At 40.2% G+C, this 22,964-nt stretch overlaps 2 protein-coding genes across 2 annotated transcripts; one reads left to right on the forward strand and one right to left on the reverse strand.

Annotated features, from left to right (window-relative positions):
• The first annotated feature begins 675 nt into the window (after positions 1-675).
• On the forward strand, positions 676-2,748 carry LOC128357651 (tumor necrosis factor receptor superfamily member 5-like). Its single transcript, XM_053318020.1, has 7 exons — positions 676-811; positions 1,361-1,480; positions 1,602-1,733; positions 1,829-1,901; positions 2,007-2,092; positions 2,184-2,378; positions 2,525-2,748. Exons 1-7 carry the CDS (start codon positions 676-678, stop codon positions 2,638-2,640), a joined length of 858 nt encoding a protein of 285 aa, XP_053173995.1. The 3' UTR covers positions 2,641-2,748.
• Positions 2,749-4,541: 1,793 nt separating this feature from the next.
• Positions 4,542-22,851, reverse strand: ccdc187 (coiled-coil domain containing 187). The gene is made up of 13 exons (XM_053318165.1): positions 22,479-22,851; positions 22,016-22,107; positions 15,694-15,756; positions 15,001-15,139; positions 14,685-14,775; positions 9,821-9,899; positions 7,884-9,227; positions 7,219-7,340; positions 7,038-7,109; positions 6,797-6,931; positions 6,517-6,611; positions 6,334-6,428; positions 4,542-6,250 (listed from the first exon to the last, which is right to left on the reverse strand). Exons 2-13 carry the CDS (start codon positions 22,062-22,064, stop codon positions 6,102-6,104), a joined length of 2,433 nt encoding a protein of 810 aa, XP_053174140.1. The 5' UTR covers positions 22,065-22,107; positions 22,479-22,851; the 3' UTR covers positions 4,542-6,101.
• Positions 22,852-22,964: the final 113 nt, after the last annotated feature.

Genomic DNA, 22,964 nt, shown 5'->3' on the forward strand with positions numbered 1-22,964 from the left:
CAGGAAGTATTTTCATTCACTGCTGTCAGTATTTATTTACTGTGGTAGAAGAAAAGAGCAGAATGTTGCAGTCTTATCTTAAAAATGCTTTTAATACCGTTTACACAACTCGAATGTCTTGATAACTTAATACTGATTGTTCTGGTCTTGCTGTATATAATTATTATCTCACTGAAGGAAATTATTCATATTTGTTTAAGATTATTTAAATGAAATGCAAACATGCTACAATAAGCCATTTGACATTTTTAAAATGTTGTACTTTCCAGTCAGGGAGACGGTTGCACACTTGCATGTTTATTACTTTCAATCATGGCAATGGTGTAACGCCCCGCCCCCTGCTGAAAAAAAAACAACCTCATGAATAGTACAGCTGGCTGTAGTGAGTTAGTAGTTAGTGCTCTGAGCCAGCAGCACACAGATATTTCTTCACATAACACCAGTTGTTTTTCAACCTTATAACATTACTACCTGAAGACTTTAGATGAATTTTGAGGACTGTCTTATAATTTAGACTAAAGCTACAGTACAGGTTTAGAGAAACAAGAAATTGAGTAGCTTTTTTTTCTTTTTTTTTTAAATACCTGGGATTTGTCTTGGATTGGATTAACTGGCGTCTTTCCTCAAGTTGTTTGCTGTGTCATTCCACCACAAGGCTGGAGAGCTGATAACAGCATGGCTATGATCCTGTGGACATTGGTACTCTCTCTGTTCATTCAGGGCTGTTTGAGCAGTGTGGGACAGCCTGAAAGTGGCTGCAGGAAATGGAGACTTGATGGGGTGAATGTTTGCTGTGATGAGTGTCAGCCAGGTAAGTAATAAAGGAGACAGTGATCATAAAATTTCCTGATGAATTTGAATGGATAAAATTGATTAAATGTGCTGTTATTCTCTGCTCATTTTCAGAATAAACTCAATTGTTATACAATTATGTTAACATTACTTTTTTTCAAATCAGTTAAGTTAAAGTTAAAGTTGAGTTAAAGAGTTTAAGTTACCCATGTAGTATCTAACAGTAGTGAAAAACTCTTTTGATTTGGACTTCCTTCTCTCTGTGGATTCAAAAAAAAAAAAGTATTCCAACCTTGAGCAGTTCCTCTGTGCGGTTACATGTAACCAAATATAGTTTCAGTGGTTTTACAGCTAATACCACAACAAAGAAAAAAAGAGTGGATGCTACAACTGATAAATGAAATTTGGAGCTCTGATAAATTCCCAAAGCAATAATGTTTTGATAATGACTGCTTGAGCTGTTTTTATGAATAACCTGTTATTAACCTGACCTGTTATTGTAAGAGCTAATATAATGTTACAGAGCTTAAAGTATAGTTATTGATGACTGTTCTTTATGTGTTTATAGGAAACCGCTTGGTCATAGAATGTGGTCCAGACCCGAAAGATCTTTGTACTCCTTGTGAGTCTGAAACTTACACAAACTACCCTAATGGGAAGAGATGTTGGAGGTGTACACAGTGTGAGGGTTAGTAGATCCTACTGGCTATGAAACTGTATGAGACTATCCCTTGAAAGATAATGAAATCTGATAATGGATAATGAAAGTTAGAAGATTTTACAACTCTTTTTCCATTACGTATGTGTAGGTCAAGTCCTGGTGAAAAAGTGCACAGCCACATCTGACACAGTGTGTGGTTGTGAAGAGGGACAAATCTGTGGTGATGAGAAGTGTTCCTTCTGTGCTAAAGAGTGTGCCAAAGGCCATGAACCAGATAAACGTAAGTAAAACAAAAAATGACTATGGCACACACACACACCCACACACACTAGATTTACAATTCATACTGATTTTGAAATCAATCGTGTCTTACAGGTTCTTGCAGACCGTGTCCTGATGGAACCTTCAATGACCAAATTCACCAGAAGTGTAAACCCTGGAGTACCAAGTGAGATACACCATGATTTGATTTCCGCTATTGTTGTTGACAAATTTAATGACAGAACAGAAAAATCATTGCAATTCTTCTGTCACTGTTTTATTTTTTTCAAAGGTGTCCTAATCCAGATGAAGTCATTGTGGCCGCTGGGAATAAAATCTCTGACATCAAGTGTAACACCACTGTTCCAATACAGCCTGGTAAGAGCTGATATAGCTCCTTTAGTGTAGTTGTTCTTTATAATGTGTCTTTATTTGAAGTCATTCATAATGTCTTCCTGTTTCATATCAGATCGTACGAACAAGGATAAGGACAAGGACGAGTGGTCAGTGGCCTTATTTGTGGTCCCCAGCGTTTTTCTAATGACCTTTATTATCATCATCATAATCTTCATTGTGACTGTGAAAACCCGCTCCAAAACAGATGAGGAGGAGAAGAAAACAAAAAAGGAAACCATAAAAACACCAATAATCAGAACCCCCACAGGTAATTACTACTATACATGTCAGCTGTTAGGGCCCAGAGATGATTCTGTCCATGTTACATGTATGATGGTGTTTATAGGTTGTTGATCAAGTCAATTACAACTATAGTAAGGAAATATTTGACTTTTTTGTCTTTCTCTTCTTTAGATGACCCTGAGACATTAATAGCCATAGAGTGCAGTTTCCACGAAGCCCAGCAAGAACAAGGCAGCAGCTCAGAGTCGTTGGCCTCCAAGGACTCCTCAGACCAGCTCATTGTATGAATGGAATGAGACCAGACTTCAATTACATGGGAAATGCCTTTCAAGGTTTTGTTTATTTCAGGGGAAAAACACAGGCTATTGTGAATAAGATCCTTCTTTGTGCTACTGAGCCACTTGTTTGTGATTTGGAAGATGTCTTGGTGGTGGAATTTGCTTGGATTTAAAAGGAAGAAACATTGTGTCCATCCAGCTACTTTTAATCTACCCGGGTTACAGTCTTAAGTTTAAAAAGTCAGGTCAGATGTTAGCCATGGCTCAATAAGGATATAGGATACAATTAGATCTTTTTGACACAAAGGAGGATGGGAAATTCTGAGGGGAAAAAACAAAGTGGACTTTGAATACCATCCTATTCATCATGCAAATTTGGGCAGACAGCATTTGTGGCGGTGTGTTTTCCCTTTCAGTTCAGCTTGAGAGTAGTCCTTCCAGAAATCCTAAAATAGGCAGGTGGCCGGCAGCTTTTAAGTTTTACTACAGAATTTTGTATGAATGATATTTGCATGTCTGTATGGGAAAGCTGCAGCGTGTTGCTCTGTGTGAACGTACAGTGGAAGTGGGTGTGAGCAGGGTGTTGAAACGTTACGCAGGTTTTTAGTCACGTCTGATGCTGAGCCCACATCTGCCTCCTTACGTAGACGTTTTGGTTTACTCAGGCACTGGTGCTTAACAACCTACTGTTCACCTATGACTTTATACATTTGCGGTCTCACTTATGTTGCAGAGCAGTGCCAGATTACATCAGTGTTTCTCTTTTTTTTGTAAATAGATTTTGGTTCATTATTTAAACATGTTTGATAGTATAATAAACTGTGAAACCCCCAAGGAAACTAAAATGCTATCCCTTCTTCCCTACTTTACATTACCTGGAATTAGGGACTATTACTTCATTTTTTATGCTTCATTTGCCTCAAAAAGTCCAGTGTGGGACTTTCCCTTTTTGTTAATAGGTAATCCTACAACACTTTAAAGCAACAGGTAGTCAAGATCTACTTTGGTCAGATGTTTTATGAGAGGCTGACATATTAAGGGTTAAGAGCACTTTTGGCACAAGCTGAGACTTGTCTGTTGAGCAAGAACATGACAATTGGAGTCCTTACTGTTATGAAATGTGAGATAAAGTGATTAGTCATGCACTTTGTACATACATCTTTGACATTCCTAGTAAGTGTGTCAAAGTGAATTCCTTAGGACAACTACATATTTGGCAAATATAATTGGCACGCAAGATTTCAAATGTTGCTCAAGGGTTAGGCAGGAAAGCCCCTTGTCAGTTCTGTAAGAAGTACATCTTTGAAATTACTATTAATGTGTCACATGGGAAATCCTTTATACAGCTACATAATTGGCAAAAATAATGGACATCCAAAATATCACAATGAGGGTCTGGGTCATGTGGAAACCCCCTCAGTCAGTCCTGAACTTCTTGTTCTTTTTCTTCAAGCATAATGGAGTGGGCAGCTACATCAGACCAAGTGGAATTTTTTTTTAAAAACATATTTCTTTTCTAAACTGTAGCAGGCGTGCACTTTCTACTGAAATGGAACCTTTAACAAGTGTGCTGTGTGGGCTTAGGGGTGAAAATGTTAGCCCACATTTATAGTAATGTATCAGTGATATATATGAGTCACAGTTCAGGCGAAGTGACATCTGATTGAAGAGCAAAAGGTTCACAGTTGTTGACAGGAGAAGAGTTACTACGTACAATGACATTTTAAGCACTTCTGTCGCACTTTATTCACCTGTGAACTGTTACCTGAATGTAATGTTATGTACTTCTGGTTTGTTTGGTATGTGAAGTTGTGCCTTCTGCCTTTTTACATTATTTAACATTCAATGCACTGTAGTGCACTGTAAAGTATACTGTCTTTTTCACTGTACTTTTGACATTTAAAAAAAGAAGCCAATTAAAAATGTTTTATTTTTATTTGTAGCACTTTTTTACAGAACAGTTGCATTCATAGTGATCCACCTAAAAAGTGGCATATTACATTTGTAAAAAACAAAAACAAAACAACCGCAACAAAAGGAGGGTTTTAAACCTGGAAGTAAAATAAACATACATAAAAACAGAAACCACTGAATGGTTACATGCCTGTAAAAATCTAATGAAACCCCTGTAGTTAGAGCAAAGGTTCTGTATTATTAATGTTATCTGGTTTTCATAATTGGCTCTGGACTGATGAAAACCTAGCTAGCAAAATATACAAGAACAGAGTTGAATAGTGTGTAACAAAATAATCAAAACTTAAAAGGTCCACTTACTAGTCTTCACTCAGCGAAAGGAGATGAATCAGATGCCATCATGTGACTTAACTAGACATGACTTGTTCCAAAATGTACTTTGGTGTTGCGTGTGAATGACCTTTAGTTGCGGTTCAAAGCTAGTAAGTGGACCTTTGTTTCATATAATGTATTGTCACCAAGTTGATTATATATTAATTAAGATATAATGACTGTTGTAATTAGTTTAGCAACAAATGTGATGTTCATTTCCTGGTAGTTTAAATAAGTTAATTTGATTGTCATTGTACCATTGTAAACATGACTGTAGTCCCACCAAACTTTGAAACAAAGTTGGCAGACACTGAGGATGCAACTTGACTGAAATACGTCACTCGGGTTCAAGGTTTATCACAAGCGCTTGTGAAATCTCATTGTTTCAATAAGGGTTCGTGACAACTGTGGATGACAAGTCAAGTAGCCTACATAAAAAAAAAACACCTAACACTCTTGCCAAAATGATTTTCATGAGTGCAGCTTTCCCAGCTTCATAAAAGTCTGTCTACAAGAAAACACATGACTAGAATTGATCTCCCTCAACCTCAGCAGTGTATGAGTACAATTCAGAGTACATACCAAAAAAAAGCAACATAATGTTATTCCGCATTTAGACAATGCTGTACTGATACTATGGAGTACTGATACTATGACAGTGTCTAATGGTTATCTTGGTTATGTTCTTTTAGTGTTTTTTGTTGTAGATCAAGTTTTTAAGCAGAATTTGTAAAGAAAAACTCCAGGTGTGCAGAAATTCTGGCAGGTTTTTAAACAAATAACATGACATTTTGGATGCTGACAGTAAACTTAACTAAATACAGACAGATAAATGTTACAAATATAATAAAAAAAGGTATACCGCTTAAATTAAACACTCATCAACACTGAAGAATTCAAACAATACTTCAATAAACCGCAGAATTCCCTTTGAAAATAATAAAGGCATCAGTCCAAAGTGTTGTCATTATTTACCTGATGGACAAGTACTCTAAAATGCAACTTCTCTAAATGTTTTCTCTTGTTCCACTGGTCTAAAGTGCTAGTAGAGGCGACTGGTAGAAAGACGTTAATTCTTGTCATTTTCAACCTATAAGTACTAAGTTATGAGGACTGTAGCTGAACTGATATTTAGTGTTATAAAATGTGTATGTCTGCACTCCAGCAGGACACAGTGTTGAAGATTATTGTTGCTTGCAATTTTCCTTCTTTTCTTTGGGTTTGGTGCGTCCCACTTTGTCCGTTTGGCGCTTTGTGGGCGGTATGAAAGTAGGCTCTTCGAAGAAGTCATGTAACCCAGAATGCGACATGGGAAGTGACTGACAGGTTAGACCTTTATTGGAGGAAAAGGAAGTGAGTGTCCAGCCATTGTTCTAATAGTTTCATTGTAAGTACCATTTGTCCTGTTTGCAGTACCTGTTTGTTCCACTTGAAGGTTTTCTGTGCCCTGCCTCCTGGCCTGGAAGGTCGGGTCCAGCTCCTCTGCAATGTTCCTGATCTGCTGGGATTGTCTGTAAACACAGCAGTTGTAGGTCAGCATACATACAGTAGACACACAACACTCTTTAGTTTCACACATTTTTATGTAGAGATAATTACAGTATTGTGGAGGTGGGGCTGGGTGGCTGATTCTCCGGGGAACAGTCCTCAGTGGGGGAAGGAAGGCCCTCTGAGTCAAGTCGCTCTCGTTGGACCTAAGGCAGTGGACAAAAGAGTTCAATTCATTTCTTCAGCTCAGTTTAAAAATGTAACTTTTGAAAACATCAAATCTAACAAAGACTACAGTATGACATCTCCTAGGTTTGCAGTGTGAAATATTAAAGCACAATTTAAAAGATAGAAGTTTTCAATAAGTTTTCAATATTGAAGTTTTGTTTACCTGTCTCTCTCTTGCCACTCTTCTGTCATGATGATTGATCATCGCTCTGTGCTCGCGCCATGAGGCTGGCCCTTCCAACTCACGAGATCTTCGTTTTGACTTGATTTCTTGCTTCTGCATAAAACGTGCAATTTCCTAGAGAAAAACAAAAACAAAAACAACATCAAAGTATCATTCCACAGGTGGATGTTGGAAACATTAGATACATGGGTGCTGACGACATGTCAAATCATCATCGTACCTCATCCTGCGCCACTTGTGCTACTCTGAAGTCTCCATTGGGGTAAGAGCTACGTGGAGAGGGCTGAGAGTTCTGCAACAAGGCGACAGTAAATGAAAAAAATGAATAAAACAAGAAACTGATCTTCTATCCTTCCGCCTTGACTCCTCAATCACAGTGTGGCATGACTTGGGTCCCTTACCCTCCTCAACACCTTTTCCTCCTCCTCCTGCAGCTTGCGGGCCAGTTCTTCATCCTCTAAGACCTGCTGTAGCTCTCCCAGGTGCAGGCTTGCCTCGCCCGGCTGGGGTTGAGGTGACACCCCTATGGATGAAATTTGAAGTGACCGAAAGTTAATGACACATTATAGAATCATTGTCATCATAGTAACTGAAGTCACTATGGTGACAAAGCACACAGATGGTAAAGCAAATGTGAGATGTGAGAATCAGTGATGATTCATAAATGCAGGGGAATCTGAATCACAAAGAAGCCAATGAAATTTGAGTCACACCGAAAGATGACAGGATACAGCAAGTAAAGTTATGTTGCTAGGTTTTGAAATTAATCCCATTTTATTTTTTCTCTGGCTACATCAAGATTAAAAGATTGATGATGAGGGTGAAGATAAGAATCAGAGCACACACTGAAGATTATTTCTGGACTACTGTAATTGTAGAAATCAAACAGGAAAATATCCCACTTCAGTTAGAGACCCCAAATTACCACTAAAGACAAAATTTCTCCAGATTTGACGATGATTGAAGGAAGATGAGAGGAGCAGATGCACACAGAGATAGGGAGTACAGCTTTGGAAGCTTTCCCTCTGCAGATTAGAGTTGGCTGCAGTTCTGGGTGTTACAGTACCTGCTGCCATGTGCTTTGACCTATCCCTGGTTGAAGCCCCGCTGCTGCTGAGGCTTTGGCTACGCTGTGAGGCTCTGCGATGGGGCCGTTCTACTCTCCTCGCCACCTCCTGCTCCTCCTCTGAGCTTAACCTTTCCTCTATGGTCCTGTGCCAATGCCTGCGTTCGCTAGTTGTCCTCTTGACCCTGCAATCATTTGCATTCCTCTCCCCCTCGTCACCATTAGTGTGCCGGTGCTCCTTCCACCTTCTACTGCCTCCCCTCTCCCTGTTAATCAAATATGAGTCTCTACTACTAATCTCATGAACCGCTCCCTCATGCTCCGTATCGTCTCGGTGCCTGTCTCGGTCTACTCTGTGATCTCTCACACAGTTCTCTCGGTATGACAATCTCCTCCTCTCCCTGATATCTCCATGGAAACTGTGCCTGGTGGTGGCAGCTCTCTGGAAGACTCTCTGATGTGGTTGGGAGTCGCCACAGGAGACCTCACTCCCATGAAGCACTTGGCTGTCTCTGCTTTGAGGTCTTATTTGCAGTGGTGCCTCATTGCCACCAAACCTCACAGGCACACCTCTCTCTCTGAGGACCTGGCCTAGCATCTCCCAGACTCGGCTGCTTTCATCCTGGTGCCCGTTAGACCTCCTGGTGTCATCCTGAAAGCGAACATGTTTGTCCGGGTTGTCCTTGTAGGTCCAGGTACTACTCCTGACAGGTAGCCTGACAGATTCACTGCGACTACATCGCCTTTCTCTACCCTCTACTAACCTAAAGTCTCTATCGTGATCGCTGCTCCTGCGCCAACCCTCATTCTCCCCTCTATGGTTCCTTTCCTGCTTCCGATCCCTAGGCCTCCTCTTCTCTAGGTGATCAATTTCATAATAGTCCTCATCCCTCTCTCCTATTTCCTCCTCCCTGCCTTGATGCTCATCTGTGAACCTGCTATTAGTGCTAAGACTTCTGTAGTTTCTCTCTCGCGGCTGATGTAAAGATGCTCTTCGTCGGGGAGGTGCCGTATTGTGTCTTTCATTCAGTCTCTGAGACCTGTGAGAGAGCTGTTCAGAGAAAAATGTGTCCGAGTCCTCTGAATCCTCACTAAAAGACTCAGTTAATTCACTCCTGATTTGCCTAATGGAATATGTGTGTCCTTCATTTGACCATGATCTTGTGTTTTTCTGAGCTGCAACCCCTCTGGGGCAGACAGCCTGAGGCCCGGTTAAGTGTGAATGGTTGTGAGAGGTGGAACATTGCCACCTGGTGGTGGTAGATGAGTACTGCTCCTCTCCTTGGTCAAGGCTGCTGCATGTGTTCTGGTTTGGGGATGGCGGAGCAGGATTGCTAGCGCTGCCTTTAATAATGCCAAACATGCAAACACAAAAGCAGGGAGGGTGGGTGAGGCTGTTAACAGGTACTTTTAGACAAGTGCAGTTAATAATGAGGTAACACATAGCATTAAAACAGTTGCTTAAGAAGAATGAGTATATAAATGTTATATTTATACAAATGTTTTAAATAAAACTAAGGCATTCCAATACATTTATATATTGAAATACAGATGTACTGTCAAGCGTAAAAGACAATAAAAAAGATAACGTTACATACATGCAAATGATTTACAAAACAACACAATTTAAAGATAATAAAAAAGTGAGATAGTTATGTAGGGCATGCTTTGTTCATACTTTATGTGTGGAGAATGACTAAAGTACAACAATAGTAAGCAGTAGCAGCAGAGCAAAGCATGGTCAGCTGAGGAAGCCCTACTTCTTGTTATATATTTGATAATGTCTGCATACATTTTGAAAAAAACGTCACATCCCTAAGAATGTAAACATTTTCCTTTAAAATGATTTCAGAGATTGTTAGGGTTGTGGACTAATGTCACAACTTAAGCATACAGCCAATAAAAAACTAAACAGAATGACAAAACTCAAACTGTACCTTCACTATGGGTCTCCTGGCCTCTGCTCCTCCTTCTGGTCCTCTGTTCTTCTTCTTCCTGCATTTGTTTAGCAATTTCCTGTAGAGAGATAGGCATACTGATTGCTTGTTTGTATTATAACCCATAATGTTTAATCAATATGAATTAAGGCTAAATGAAGGTTACAGAGAGATGGAGCTGTTCTGTCAAATAAGCAATTCAACTGGCACATTTTTAGCTCACATGTTTTGGCTTTGAGAAGAATGTACCACTGAATGACCTCGTTACAACACATCAGTCCTAACCTGTATCTTCTGACAATAATTAGGTCATATAATTTGGTTCATTAGGCTAATTTGCCCTTATTTCAAAAACCAACCATGAAACTAATTTGATTATCCCAGCAAAGTCAATAATGGACTGTCCTGATACCCTCATACCATGTCATTACAAAATGTCAAAACCAGCTCCACCCACTGTGAGTTGCCAGTTCTACCACTGGTACACAACCATAAATTAGCAAGACTGCAGGAATTTCTGTCAAAGGCATAATGTATCCTGTGTCTTTTTCAACCAGCAGGTGGCAGCATAACATAGTACATACAAAAACAAAAGCAACGTAACAACTTTACCTCTGACTCTGTGACACACAAGAAATATAATCTTTAGGAAATTTTTCATTAATGGCTGAGAGAATTTATCAATAATGAGGATGGTTTTCCTTTTCCGTTACTAATTAGCTGTACAACTTACAAAAACTAAGAAAGTCATACTGCTGTGTCTGTTAAATTATATTACAACCTCAGCTCCCTTCAAGTTTACATACATTATTAGTGTTCCAGTAACAACAACATTGTAACATAAACCAAAATCTGGAATATCTACAGAAGACACTCTACCAAATGCAGAACCATTGTGGGTGGCTTAGTGCCACTGTGCGGTGATCCAACATCTTAATAGTGTCTATTAAACACAAAGCAGGCTCTTGTTGGCCAAACGAACTGGTCCAGGCGGGGCTGTGACTGACTCAGTGGAAATTAGGAAACTAAATGAGAGACAAGCTAACTTTTCATCTCCTTCAGCCTGCACTCTGGTCCAGAAAAACTCCAACAGAAGCAGGTCAACAGGACTGTTTCACTTGAAATAACACCTTGTCACTGGGGAATGTTAGCTCTTACCAAAGCTACTATACTTGTCTATTCTCTGAAGGAAAGCCTCCGCATAATGTCTCTGTGTTACTTTTCTTGGAAAGGCCAGAGCTAATAATATTCCCTACAAATCAGCATATTCTACCAGTGAATTCTATCAAATACCCCTCTGTAGACTTCATCTGCAACATAAATCATAACTAAAAGCTAATGCAGCTGCTTTTGCTTTGCAATCAGAGCGTGCGTGTCAGACACTTTGCCAGCATCAGCAGACAATTAGCAGCTTGCCACGGCAGGTTAGGCATGGAGTGCCACAGGGATCTGGCATTTAAAACTGCACAGCTTGACGCCTTCTGTTCCTTAATTAAAGGCACTATCTACAGGGAGGCATATATTTAATCAACACCTCTGATCAGTCAGTCATTAAGGTAGGTAGACTAACAGGAGTGGTAATAGCTCATCATGTGATCCTAACATCAACACTCATAAAAAAGAAATTATTACATCCACAGAGCAGAAGACGTTCACACACCATGTGCTGCATTAAGCTGGCATGACTTTTAACCCAGTCAGTAAACAAAGCTTTAACATTTAACTCTAAGTATGGACACCTGAGTCCAAACTCAACCCCTTTAATAATGATGAATGAACCCCTCAGCCTATGACCAACCCCTATGACCTCACATCCTCCAAAACAAGGAACTTTTATAATCCCGTTCAAGGCAGCCATCTCTAAAAAGGAAACTGCAGGGTAAAGGAAAATATTATGCTCCAGCAGCCTTGTGACGCAGCCAGCTCCACTGGACCAGCTGGAGAGTTTCGTGGCAGAGTTGGCTGTTTTTCCCCCCTCACTGCTCTTCTGCTTACACAGCTCAACTCTTCATTTCTATTGGTGGGCTGTTTTTTTGTAAAGCCACTGCTGTTCAGAAATGCACATGTGCGTTGTAAAAATGCAGAGACATAAAAACAAAGTTTTTTTAGGGGCTTCTGAGTGCACACTGGAACAACAAGGGAGAGGTGATTGATGGGTACTATCTGGTTGCCCTGTTGTGTTTGGGTTACACGATTAATTGTTTTTTGCATTTTTACATTTTGGAGAAAGATAGTGCTCCACCACAAATTAGAAGTCAGGAATATGGACAACATAAACGTAACCACAACTATCAGAGTAATCTGTTTTTTATTATACTTGTATTCAAAATCAGATGGTAAAAAAAACATTAAAAACAGACTGTCCACATTCATGCTAGCAGCTCTGTGAGGCTATAATTAAGCAAAGTGAAGCTCTGAGCTGAATGCTTACAATGACAATACATTCTGATGTTTAACAGGCAATGTACCATGTTGAGCCATCATGTGGATGGCTAGCTGACAGGTTGTGTCTCTGCTTAACTGCTGACTTGGCTCATATGGGCCTCTTATGGCACAGAGGATAAATCACAGGCCCAAAGCAGCACTTGCTGCTGCAACTGCTGAAACTGCCATTCATTATGGACTCTGTTAGTCCTCAGGGAGAGTAAAGTGAACCATATGATATTCCCTGACCTTCTGGTAACAGGCAGATAATTAAATGAAATACAAGTATGTCCCGTGTGCCACACAAGTCTATGAGTTCCTTTGCTGAATCTGCTTTTCAAGTTGACAGTTTATGCTGGTGCTAGTTTGAATTGTGCTTACTTCCACGGTTGTCCCTTTAGATTACATTATGTTTGTTATTGTGTCCACTCAGTATTGTAGTTTGAGATACAAAATATAATTAATCTATCTTTAAAAGGAGCTATTCTATGTGGACACCATGTGAAAAATAACCTGCACACTCCAATAACCCCATTCCTCATTAAGATAGTCTACTATGTCTGTTTGAGCAGTTTGAGATGTTTACATGGACATTTATTATCGCAGAAGAATCCAAGCTGACCACAGCCATTCTGAAGGAAATTAACAATTGTCTTTTAAAATCTTTCAGGCCAACATGGGGTGAGTATTTGATACTCAAAGGGTGAGGTCTTAATTTGCTTTTGTCCAAGTTTCTGTTTTATCACTGCAATGTGCCAAAGCTGAACTTATTCATACAGCGTTTCTCTCTGCTCTGGTTACTGCTAGCAACTTGACACCCACAGAAAAGGATTTGTTCCTGTCTCAGGAGCAAATCCCTCAAAATATTTCGCTTTACAAACGTTGCTGTCACATTGGTCTCTTCTTATTAGCTGGGACAGCATTCAGTTTCAAGCTAAGCTTGACACTGTGACGTTTGTAATTTAAAAATGACAGAATGTGTGATTCAAAGGAGCACTGATTTTCAACCTTGTTTTCAGATATCGGTCATTCGGTGAATATGTCTTCATCTTCCACAATATTTTCTATTTTTTTTGTATTGTCATAACCAGCTGTATCTTAGAACCACAAAGATTCATTTTTGATGGATTGTCAATTTATATAGTCCACCAATTATATCATATGATGGACTGCATGGTCACTCACTGCATAGTGTGAGTTTACCTCCCACAGTCTTAAAAATGCAAGCCAGGTGAGCTGAGTACATGTTTTTCTCTCTAATGAGTTGGCCTAGACTCAAGCCCCTCTATCAGCGTGTCTGATGATTGGGATGGATCATGATTTACCTGTTTAATGTGGCGTGCATTGATTTTAATAGGATATAGTAAACACAGCTATTATGGGAGATGTTAGCCATTTCACCTGTCTCTTCTCATTTATAAAAGTAGCTCTTGTTTGATTGCAGGGCACTTTAAAAGATGATCCAATATTTTTTGCATTTAAAGTAGTAAATGCAGAAATTTGGAGTAATACAATGTGTGTTTTGGGCAAAGAGAAATGAGAAATTAGTAAAACTCACTCATTGAATTTCTAATCGGGTTGAGAGGAGTAGTGTAAACCTTTGAATATCCTTTCAATGGGGAAATATTATTTTATATTAAATCATAACAAATCATAACCATATAAATGCTACATCTGATTGTTTCTCTCTGGCTGGACTAAATATATTCTTATTCGTTTTCCCCACGTGGTGGCACGAGCTTAGGCTATTTGTCAGTAAATAAAGTTCTCAAGACCCAAGTCAAGTTTCTGTGTCCTGCTTGCCTCCTTCTGATTAAAGTTAGCGACAATGGGTTAGCCTAACCTGACCAGTTGACTTAAGGTGGAGTTATTGTCATTGTGGTGATGGTCACACAGCTGTTTGCACATGTAAACACCAGAACATATCAGATCACATCCTCTATTGATCTGAAATCTTCAACTAGAATGATTTCAATCAGAATGAAAAGAAGTTTCCATGAAACTGCGGATTGTTTCCAAGGAAGGTATCTTTTCATTTCAAGAGCTTCTTAAGTAAGGAATACTATGAGAAATGAATGCAGACGCTGATGGGTGCAAATTTGTAATTTGAAAAGATTTATCATATAAAAAAGTGTTTGGTGAATTATTAACTTGTGGGTGTGGATTCAAATCAGAAATGACCCTTGCACTCTTTATACTGGATTTGTCTGAGCATGTCAAGATGACTGGAGTATGTATTCACTGCGGGATAGAATCCTAATTCCTTTCTCAATATAAATGTTGTAAAAGTTTGAACCAGATGACACCAGCGAATAATGAATGTCCACATTGACCGTGAAAATGTCTTTAAAAAAACGTTGATAGATCTTTGAAGCTTTGACTGGAGGGATGTAATTAGATGGGGATATAATTAGATGGGGGTATAACTGTTTGTGCTCACCTCATCATCCTGCTCCCTCCTCTGGGCTTCTTCAGCACACCGCTGGATCTCCTCCTGAATCACACGGGCAAACTCAAAGTCCTGCTCCTCCCTACAGGACAGGTAGAGGAGAAAACAGCTGCTGAAACTTTTTCTTAACTCAACAGTCAACACAATATACAACAGAAATTCAACACACTGCAACAGTTCATACATCTGCATTATAAATGACTGTATCTATGATTTCAGACTCTAAAACCCAACAACTACATATCAGCAGAGGGTGTGTGCTTAGATCAGGGAGGACAAGCAGTGATGTCTGAGCATGGTCACCTACAGTTGTCTGGACACCTGTCTGAGGAGGGCACTTTTCTGGGCCTGCTCCTCCTCCTCTTCATCCTGCAGCTTCTTGGCTACGCGGATGTCATTCTGCACTAGCTGGTTCTTCTGGATGTTGGTGGTATAGTATTGCTCAACTGTGAATGTAAATCAGAGAAAAACAGAGAGGGTAAGACTGTTTAATAAGCACAATGAAGGACACGTGTCATCTAGGTTTGTAAAATATTTAACACAATTATTAATCGCAATGAATAATGTGTTGTTTATATGAAACATGGTTTGTGAGCTCACTTTTGAGGAATCCTAGATACAGAAATCAAATTATATGTCACACTATGCAAAGACAAACCAAAACAGTGACTATTTTGACATGAGCTTGACAGAAAAAGTTCATAAATATCCACCTTTGGTTTCCCAGTCTTCCTTGAGTTACTAAACTACATCTGGCAGTCATAAAACTGGATTATATTGAAGTATAATTTATTATAAATATATAATTTCCATTCAAATATAAAGAGCATTCCTCAGCTGAATTATTCATCAAGATAACTAAATATGAAAGCTCACAACACAGAAAGTGGTGATTCACTAAGCCAGACAGGAGAGCAGCCCACAATATGACAAAATGACTCTACATGTCAGTGGTATGCAGCTGTGCAGCTGTCACATGGTAGCTTGACATTGGACTTACTCTCCTGCTCCTGCAGGTGGTGTGCCAACGCTCCATCCTCCAGCACAGCAAAACACTGGCACACTGAAACAACAGAGGACAGCAACACTTCAGTATCACACAAAAGGTTACAAAGTGTTGTGTTTAAAACTGAACAGAGGGGGAATTTAACTGTTTTATGAAGTGAGCAGCTATCCCAGCTTTATGATAACTAAAACAGAACAATAACGGTGTTTAAAAGGCCCTCTGTGCTCCAGACAGAACAAGAGCTGAACTTGTTGAAGCGCTTCAACAGAGACAATATAGGGGAGCTTTTGGTTCAACTCTTTGTCTAAAGGGAAACAATACAGTATGAGTGCTGTGTGTTATCATGTCTGTTTATACAATACAGACAAAGACAGAGGAGTATCCCTTAAAACTTCAGACAAAAACAACTATACACTGCTCTGGCATGAATTTGCTGTAAAATATATAAAAGGCTCTCATAAAATCCCTATCATTACAGGGTATTAATGCTCCAGAGAAGCTCCCAAGTGTCCATAATTATTACTGTCCTCCCAAAGTCACTGAGTTCAGTAGCTGTAAAACAAGACCACCTCATTCTAACAAAAGCAATAATGTGACAGCTCTGAAAAGGTGTGTTTGCGTTTCATAATAACAGCATTACAAAAGACAATATCATTAAAGCTGTTGAAAGGATCTAAAGCGATAGAAGCCGGTTTTCCTTTTACCAAAGTGCTCACTATGACTATCAAATCAGGATGCAAAGTTTAGAAACTAACCCTTGTAATAATTTATGCAGGGCTGCCAGTGCAGCTGGTACAAATGTTCAAGTTCAAGTTCATCTTTATTGCCATGTGTCTGGATGAAATACTTGTGCTCTGGCTCTCTGTGCTTTAACACATGGAAGGAGCGAGAGCAAAACATGACACACACACAACACAACAGGGTGGCTGGTGTCCTTAAAGATGTTTTGGGCTTTCCTTTTGCAGTGAGTGGTGTAAATGTTATTAAGTTGTGGTGTTTCCCTGCCAATGATTGTTGCTGCTGTCTATTTAACAGTCTGCAGCTCTGAGCAGTCAGGTTGCCAAACCACACAGTGTTACAGCCTGTCAGGACACTCAACAGTACAGCACTAACAGTTTACAAGAGTTTTGGTGCTCACGCCAAACCTCTTAAGATGCTTCAGAAAGTCTGCTGTGCTTTGTTGAGGATGCAATTGGTGTTACAAGACCACGTGAGGGTGTCTGGGATGTGTATGCCAAGAAATTTAAAACCATTAACAACTTCAACACATGGCACATTGATAGTAATGTGAGTGTATGTAGAGTGAACTCTCTAAGTCTGTCATAAATCCTAAGGCCTTAACTAAGACCTCTCTGTGTCAGGTTATCCTTATCTTTGTGGCAAACCTGGCCTTCCATATTTTATGGTCCTATAGTCTGGCCACCTGCTGCTGGATATGTTAATAAATGATATCGGTTTCATGTCATTAATTCTGAGCGTTGTCCTTTATTGCCAGAAATCTGACAAAGCTGGGAACTGGATGAAAACACAAGAATAAAATATGCAAAATAAGTCTTCAGATATGACAAGTTAAATAAGTCAAGAGGTGTGACAGTTAGCTGCTCTGTTGTGACTTAAATAAAGTTTAAAAATCCAGTCATATGGTTGTGATATATGGATACATTGTGGCATTACTGTTTGATCTGCACACTACTCTCGGCTGTTTCAGAGTTTGTAGACTTTTATTTTCATATATAAACATGTTAAGTGTTTACAGAAGTTGTTATTGAGCCACAATAGCCAAGCTATGCGCTGCAGCATATGCATGTTCTAAGTCTGTCAAACAAACTCAAAGTTATTCAAGAGAAAATAAACGCAGACAGCAGCACTGTTGTCCATCTGTTTCCTCAAACTTGCACACACAGGGCTCTATGTGACCACACTTCGCCACCTCACTTTTTTTCCAATCAGGAAACATAGAAAAGCTGTCTTTTCCTACTATGGTGCTGTCACATGCCAGGAAGGGGACAGGAGACAGAGTTTAAGAAGAGCTTTCAGCTCAGTGCAGAGAGAAATGTCTCCAGCCTGAGCCAGAGGCACGGCCAATTAAAAACACCTGTCCCACCACTAATCCCTCTGCTGAGCTTATCAGAGCAGGCTGGGTCACGTCTGTGGATACAACAGCTACACTTAAATCCCAGCACTTGACACTTAAGATACTCAAGTATTCCGTTTATGAGCCAAGTTGATGCACATAAATTCCATATGTTGATTATAATAACTTGTCTAAGCTCTTAACCCAGCTATAAGTAACCCAATACATTTTATACTGCTATAACACCGTAAACTATTTTTGTATTATCTGGCCTGTTGTAGTTGTAACTACTTTATTTGACAGCATATTGTTAAAATTGCAGAAAATCAGTGAATCACATATGGGACTGTTGAATTTTTTGAAGGGCAAATATGTAAACCATGCTGTCACTGTATGCACTGCATGGGGCATGTCAAAGCTGAGCCAGTCACTCTCAGTATGTTTAATTGAAGCTTCAATGGTGTTTTAAAATATCCTTTTGTTAGAAGGAGAAGAATTCAAAAGTAAAGAAAAGAGAAAAAAAGAAGCCAAGTAAACATCCCAGAAGTTTACTTACCAGCTGAAGTTGTGCTGGATGGTGTTGTTGATGTTGAGAACAAATTGGAGGCCTCGAGACTCATTGTAAGAGAGACATATTGCGCCTACAGTCTACAGCTGTGACCATCTTTAGAAGTACAAACACATTACATATCAAGAATTTGATCCATCTCAGGCTTTAAGAATGCTTTTCTGTGTTTGTCTTCAAAACAATTTTGGACATTTTCTCCTCCCAGACACAAACATACTGACATAACATTCCCTGATCTCTATCTTGCAACTTTTTGAAAACATTTGTTCTCAACTAAAAGTGAGTCATTCTTTTCTTTCATTATTGCTTTGCCGTACCTGAACTACTAGAGCCTGCAATGTTAAATTTCAACATTTACAGAACTGGCTCTTGAATTGATACAAACAGTCAAACTGAGGATGTCTCCCCTTTGTCTTGTTCTGTAAATAGGGAAGTGAGAAAACAGGCCTCAGAAACACTGCTGTGATCTAATCTAGTCAAAAAGTCCCTAAATCCTCAAAATTGAAAAAAAAAAAAAGTTTGGGGTATGTTTCAGTCTATAGAGGCTCAACAGTCAAAGTTCATGGAAATCACCCTGACAATACTAAGCCACCAAAAGAGTCTGTTTACACCATAAATGACCCCGTAAGCCTACACCCGAGAGTTAACCCATACCAAGACGGACATGCATTACCACTTACACCTGTCGTGGAGCTTAAGAGTCTATCTGCTAAATGGATCTCCAACCTGCCCTTATGCGTCGTGTCTGTCAATGAGGAGGGATTAAGTCGGTGCCTTGGTTTTAATCCGACAGGACAAATTGACAGTTTAAAACACAAGTTTACTCTTAAAGTCCAACTCTAGAATAAAGCAAACAGAACGACGAAGGAACGAGGCAAAGATGGAGGGAGATGACAGTCTGTGGGTGTGTGTCTGCATTGCTGGTTAACTTGTTTTTCCTCACTCATTATCCTATAGGGGAGGGACAAGAGGACTGTGTTATTATGACTGCTAAACTGGTTTTGAGGGACAGGATGTGAGGCATTCAGGGCCAACAGTAAAAACACATGCTCAGTCAGTGCGAGTCTGGGCCCGGTGTGTTTTCATAATCTTAAGAGACTCTTGCTTTAAGCTTCTTAATAAGGACACTGAAAGGACCCTGTCAGGCCTGTGTCTGCTTTCTAAGAGGATAGTAAATCAAAAGATCCAGCAGACGACAGAAATTGGCTGTGACATTTGAACGCGAGGAGCTAAAATCCAAATAGGGAATGAGATTGTCTAAGACGAGTGGAAAGGCCAAGAAACAAGTAGATAAGATTTCAAAATATTAGCAGCAGCCAAGCACAGACTGTTTATATGCCTGTGTGTATGTGTGTGTGTGTGTGTGTGTGTGGACTGTGACTAGAGTGATACTGTGAGAGAAGGGTAAAACTATGACCTTTATGACCTCAAAACCTAATTATTTCCTACTTTTAATACCTCTTGTCTCGTACAAAAATTCCTTGTTACTAGAGGTCTAAAAAGAATTGGCTTTTTTCCCCCTTTTTTGCTGATGTAACAAAATAGTTATCTCCTAGATGGATGTGTATGCACTTTGTCTTCTAGTAGAACAGCTGAAAAACTCCCACCGACATGAGAGAAGTGACAGCCAATCATCTAAAAACAGAATTAGGCAGATTGTCTCAGGCATCCAGCTCAAGGTAGCAACAGATCAAACACTGACAGAGATATTTCTCTTTTATCTTCCCAGCCACTTGGATAGCTGCAGTGGCAAGTGCCTGCCAAACAAAGAAAGTGGAAAGGAGAAAATGACAAGGGTTCTATTTTCAGCCAAAATCCCCCATCGACCGCCCACACGCTCTCTCTCTCTCTCTCTCCTCCTCCCTGGCCTGTTCTGTGTTCTCCTGCTCAGTGCTTTTTTTTTTTTTGCACAAATTTTCACCATAAAAAGTGTCTGTCCATCCTACAGCTCTCTCTCTCTGTTGTGTTGTGTTATAAACTAGCACTGGGCTAGCCGGTTCATGAACTGGACCAGGTTGTCATGGAGAACAAAGAGAGGTGTGGGGTAATGGGACTCTGGGTCAGTTGGTGAGAGTGAAACTAGGAACAAGGGGGGCAGGCGGCGGGGGAATTCCTCTGGGAGCTGCATTCCCTCGGCACATCAGGCTATATCAGGAGCAGCCAGAGGAGGGACAAAACAGGAACTGATAAGGGGGGCAGTGAAAACAAAGGGAGCTGACTTGGCCAAGATTCTCGGATGGGGAGGAAAGTGAAGGAGAAGTGGGACGCGGGGAATAACGGCTCTTAGGGAAATTGAAACATAAACATTCACAATGGGACGTTAAATGAGCGACCTCAGTGCCGCGGAGGGTGACAACGGCACAGTTTGACAAATTTGTCCTGTTAAAGTAGATGATGAGCGGAAAAATGAACACGATCTGATTTACATCCTGCTGCAGTCTCAATTAGCAGTTTATAGCTGCTATTACCGGCTTTGTTTGTGCACCGGCCTCTGCTCAAAAATGCAAAGCCACACAGTGTGCCCTTTGTGTATGGAAACAAGAGTGGTAGACTGCGGAATTATCTCCCTTGATAAAAGACATGCAGACCTCTTTCCATCCCATTCATTAGTGCGGACATGTCAAACACTGAGTCAACGGTCTGCAACCACCTGGGAATGTTTTCATACTTACATACAAGCAATCAAAATGAACGTAGAGCTGCATTAGCATAAAAATTAGACAATACTGTAAGTGTATATTCTTAATAAGTGGAGTTTTTTACACCACAAGTTTGCTGATAGCTTTCCTAGAACTCTCATTACAACTTATCTTAATGTCTGCATATGCTGGGCAGTCAATTCATAATTGAGGTCTTATAGTCCAGAGACCAAACATCCATCATAGTTGCACTGTTGGAGCTTATAAGATAAATTGACTTTGAAATTAAATTTAAACTGAACTGTTTTTTGATTAAGGTTTTATAGATGTATAACTCTACATAACTACGGCTGTGCCACAAGTCAGAGCATTTCAGTATAAAGAAACAAGCCTTCATCTCTTGATTGAGAACACTTGCTTTCCCCCAAATCAGGAACAGTCATCTCATTCCTCACTCCTATCTGCACCCAACACATGCGCACCTCCTTAAAATCTTTCTGTACAGTCTGATAGGACCTGTGGATATCTGCTCCATATAGTCAAAACATTTTGCAAGCCACTTCCTATCTGTGCAGGACATGGCCTACTGATAGCACAGGAATCAAGCACAGAGACACACAAGGTCAGGAGAAAAGAAGCCATTACTCTTTACACATACACACACACACACACAATAACAAGGAAAGAAGAAAAAAAAACCCACGGGAAGTTTTTCTAATGTCTCATTCTCTTATGCATGCACACAGAAAGTAAAGTCTGTTTTAAACATCCGCTGTGCTGAAGTATTCATACATTAAACACTTAATCCCTAATGGCTCCATCCATGTCTGAAGTTTTGTAGCTGACCATGACCTCTGACCCTTCCCTATGGGGGGGTCTGAACAAAAACAACTTTTCCCCAAGACAGACCATAAAGCATGGCACATTCTGCACATCCTTTTGTTTTCACTATACTCTGTGGGATGCTGCATGGTTTTCTTTTCTTTTTCCTACAGATGTATAAAGAGTTGAGTCAGTGTAGAGTTAAATGCTTACCTTCCTGGACACGTGGAAGGTTGGACTGGTCAATCTCCAGCTCTGCCATCACTGTCCCTGTGCTGTCACTGCTTCATGGTGATACTGAAGACCTTGACACCAGACAGGGGTTGTTGGAAATTATTATGTAGCAGAGTTAATTGGGACCTAGAGGCTACATATAAAGCAGACAGAAACTAGGCTACATGAAGAGATAATTGATGCACATTAGTGTCTTATCTCAGTGATATTCATGCACAAAAGAGTTATCTAAAAAATAAAACTCACAAAGTTATTTGAAATCAACAGCAAACCTTGCTGATATCTAACTCGAGCAGTGCCGCAGTTAACACTAATCCGAGTCTATAATGTGAACAATATCTGCATTGCAGTAGGCCACCGCTGTTTGTCGAGCAAAGTAAATGTATCACCAGACAAACATTCAATCAGTCTGTGTACCAAAGAGCCATTGTTTTATAACCTACCTGTTCACCCACAGTGCGCTGCCCACACAGGCTCAGTTATCCAGTGTTGTGTATTCAACAAGTACCAAACATGACAGCGAGGTGTCAACTTTGGAGTCGTCCACTGCTGAGTCGCACTTTCCTTTCCCCTCCTCTCTCTCTCTCTCTCTCTCTCTCTCTCTCTCTCTCTCTCTCCCTCCTTTCCTCTTTAGCTTTTTCTATTTCCACAAACAACCCTAAACTGTTTGACGGTTTCTAACGCCTGTGAATTCAAAGCGAAACCGTCGGTTGTTGCTCATGAATGAAACAAAGCCCCCTTCGACCTGTGATGGGAAGCCAGGGCGGACAAACTTAGCCCACAGTCTGTCGCTCTCCGGCTGCTGCTTCACAGCTCCTGTTCGGCAGCAGTGGGGGCGGTGAGCGGCTGCTGCCTTCAGTGCTCCTTCAAACTCAGACATACCTCTGCCAAAGTTTAGTCACGATGCACGCCAGTTTAAAAAAAACAA

This window comes from Scomber japonicus, chromosome 4 (genome assembly GCF_027409825.1).
Source record: "Scomber japonicus isolate fScoJap1 chromosome 4, fScoJap1.pri, whole genome shotgun sequence".
NCBI lineage: Eukaryota > Metazoa > Chordata > Actinopteri > Scombriformes > Scombridae > Scomber > Scomber japonicus.

What these genes read in the sequence shown, in the direction of transcription:
- LOC128357651 (XM_053318020.1), top strand. Translation starts at nt 676, where the DNA reads ATGGCTATGATCCTGTGGACATTGGTACTCTCTCTGTTCATTCAGGGC. An exon ending in AGGCCATGAACCAGATAAAC is followed by an intron (nt 1,734 to 1,828) that starts GTAAGTAAAACA and finishes CGTGTCTTACAG; the next exon opens with GTTCTTGCAGACCGTGTCCT. An exon ending in CACTGTTCCAATACAGCCTG is followed by an intron (nt 2,093 to 2,183) that starts GTAAGAGCTGAT and finishes GTTTCATATCAG; the next exon opens with ATCGTACGAACAAGGATAAG.
- ccdc187 (XM_053318165.1), bottom strand. Translation starts at nt 22,064, where the DNA reads ATGGCAGAGCTGGAGATTGACCAGTCCAACCTTCCACGTGTCCAGGAA. An exon ending in CCAGGAGACCCATAGTGAAG is followed by an intron (nt 9,228 to 9,820) that starts GTACAGTTTGAG and finishes GCATTATTAAAG; the next exon opens with GCAGCGCTAGCAATCCTGCT. An exon ending in CACAAGTGGCGCAGGATGAG is followed by an intron (nt 6,932 to 7,037) that starts GTACGATGATGA and finishes GTTTTTCTCTAG; the next exon opens with GAAATTGCACGTTTTATGCA.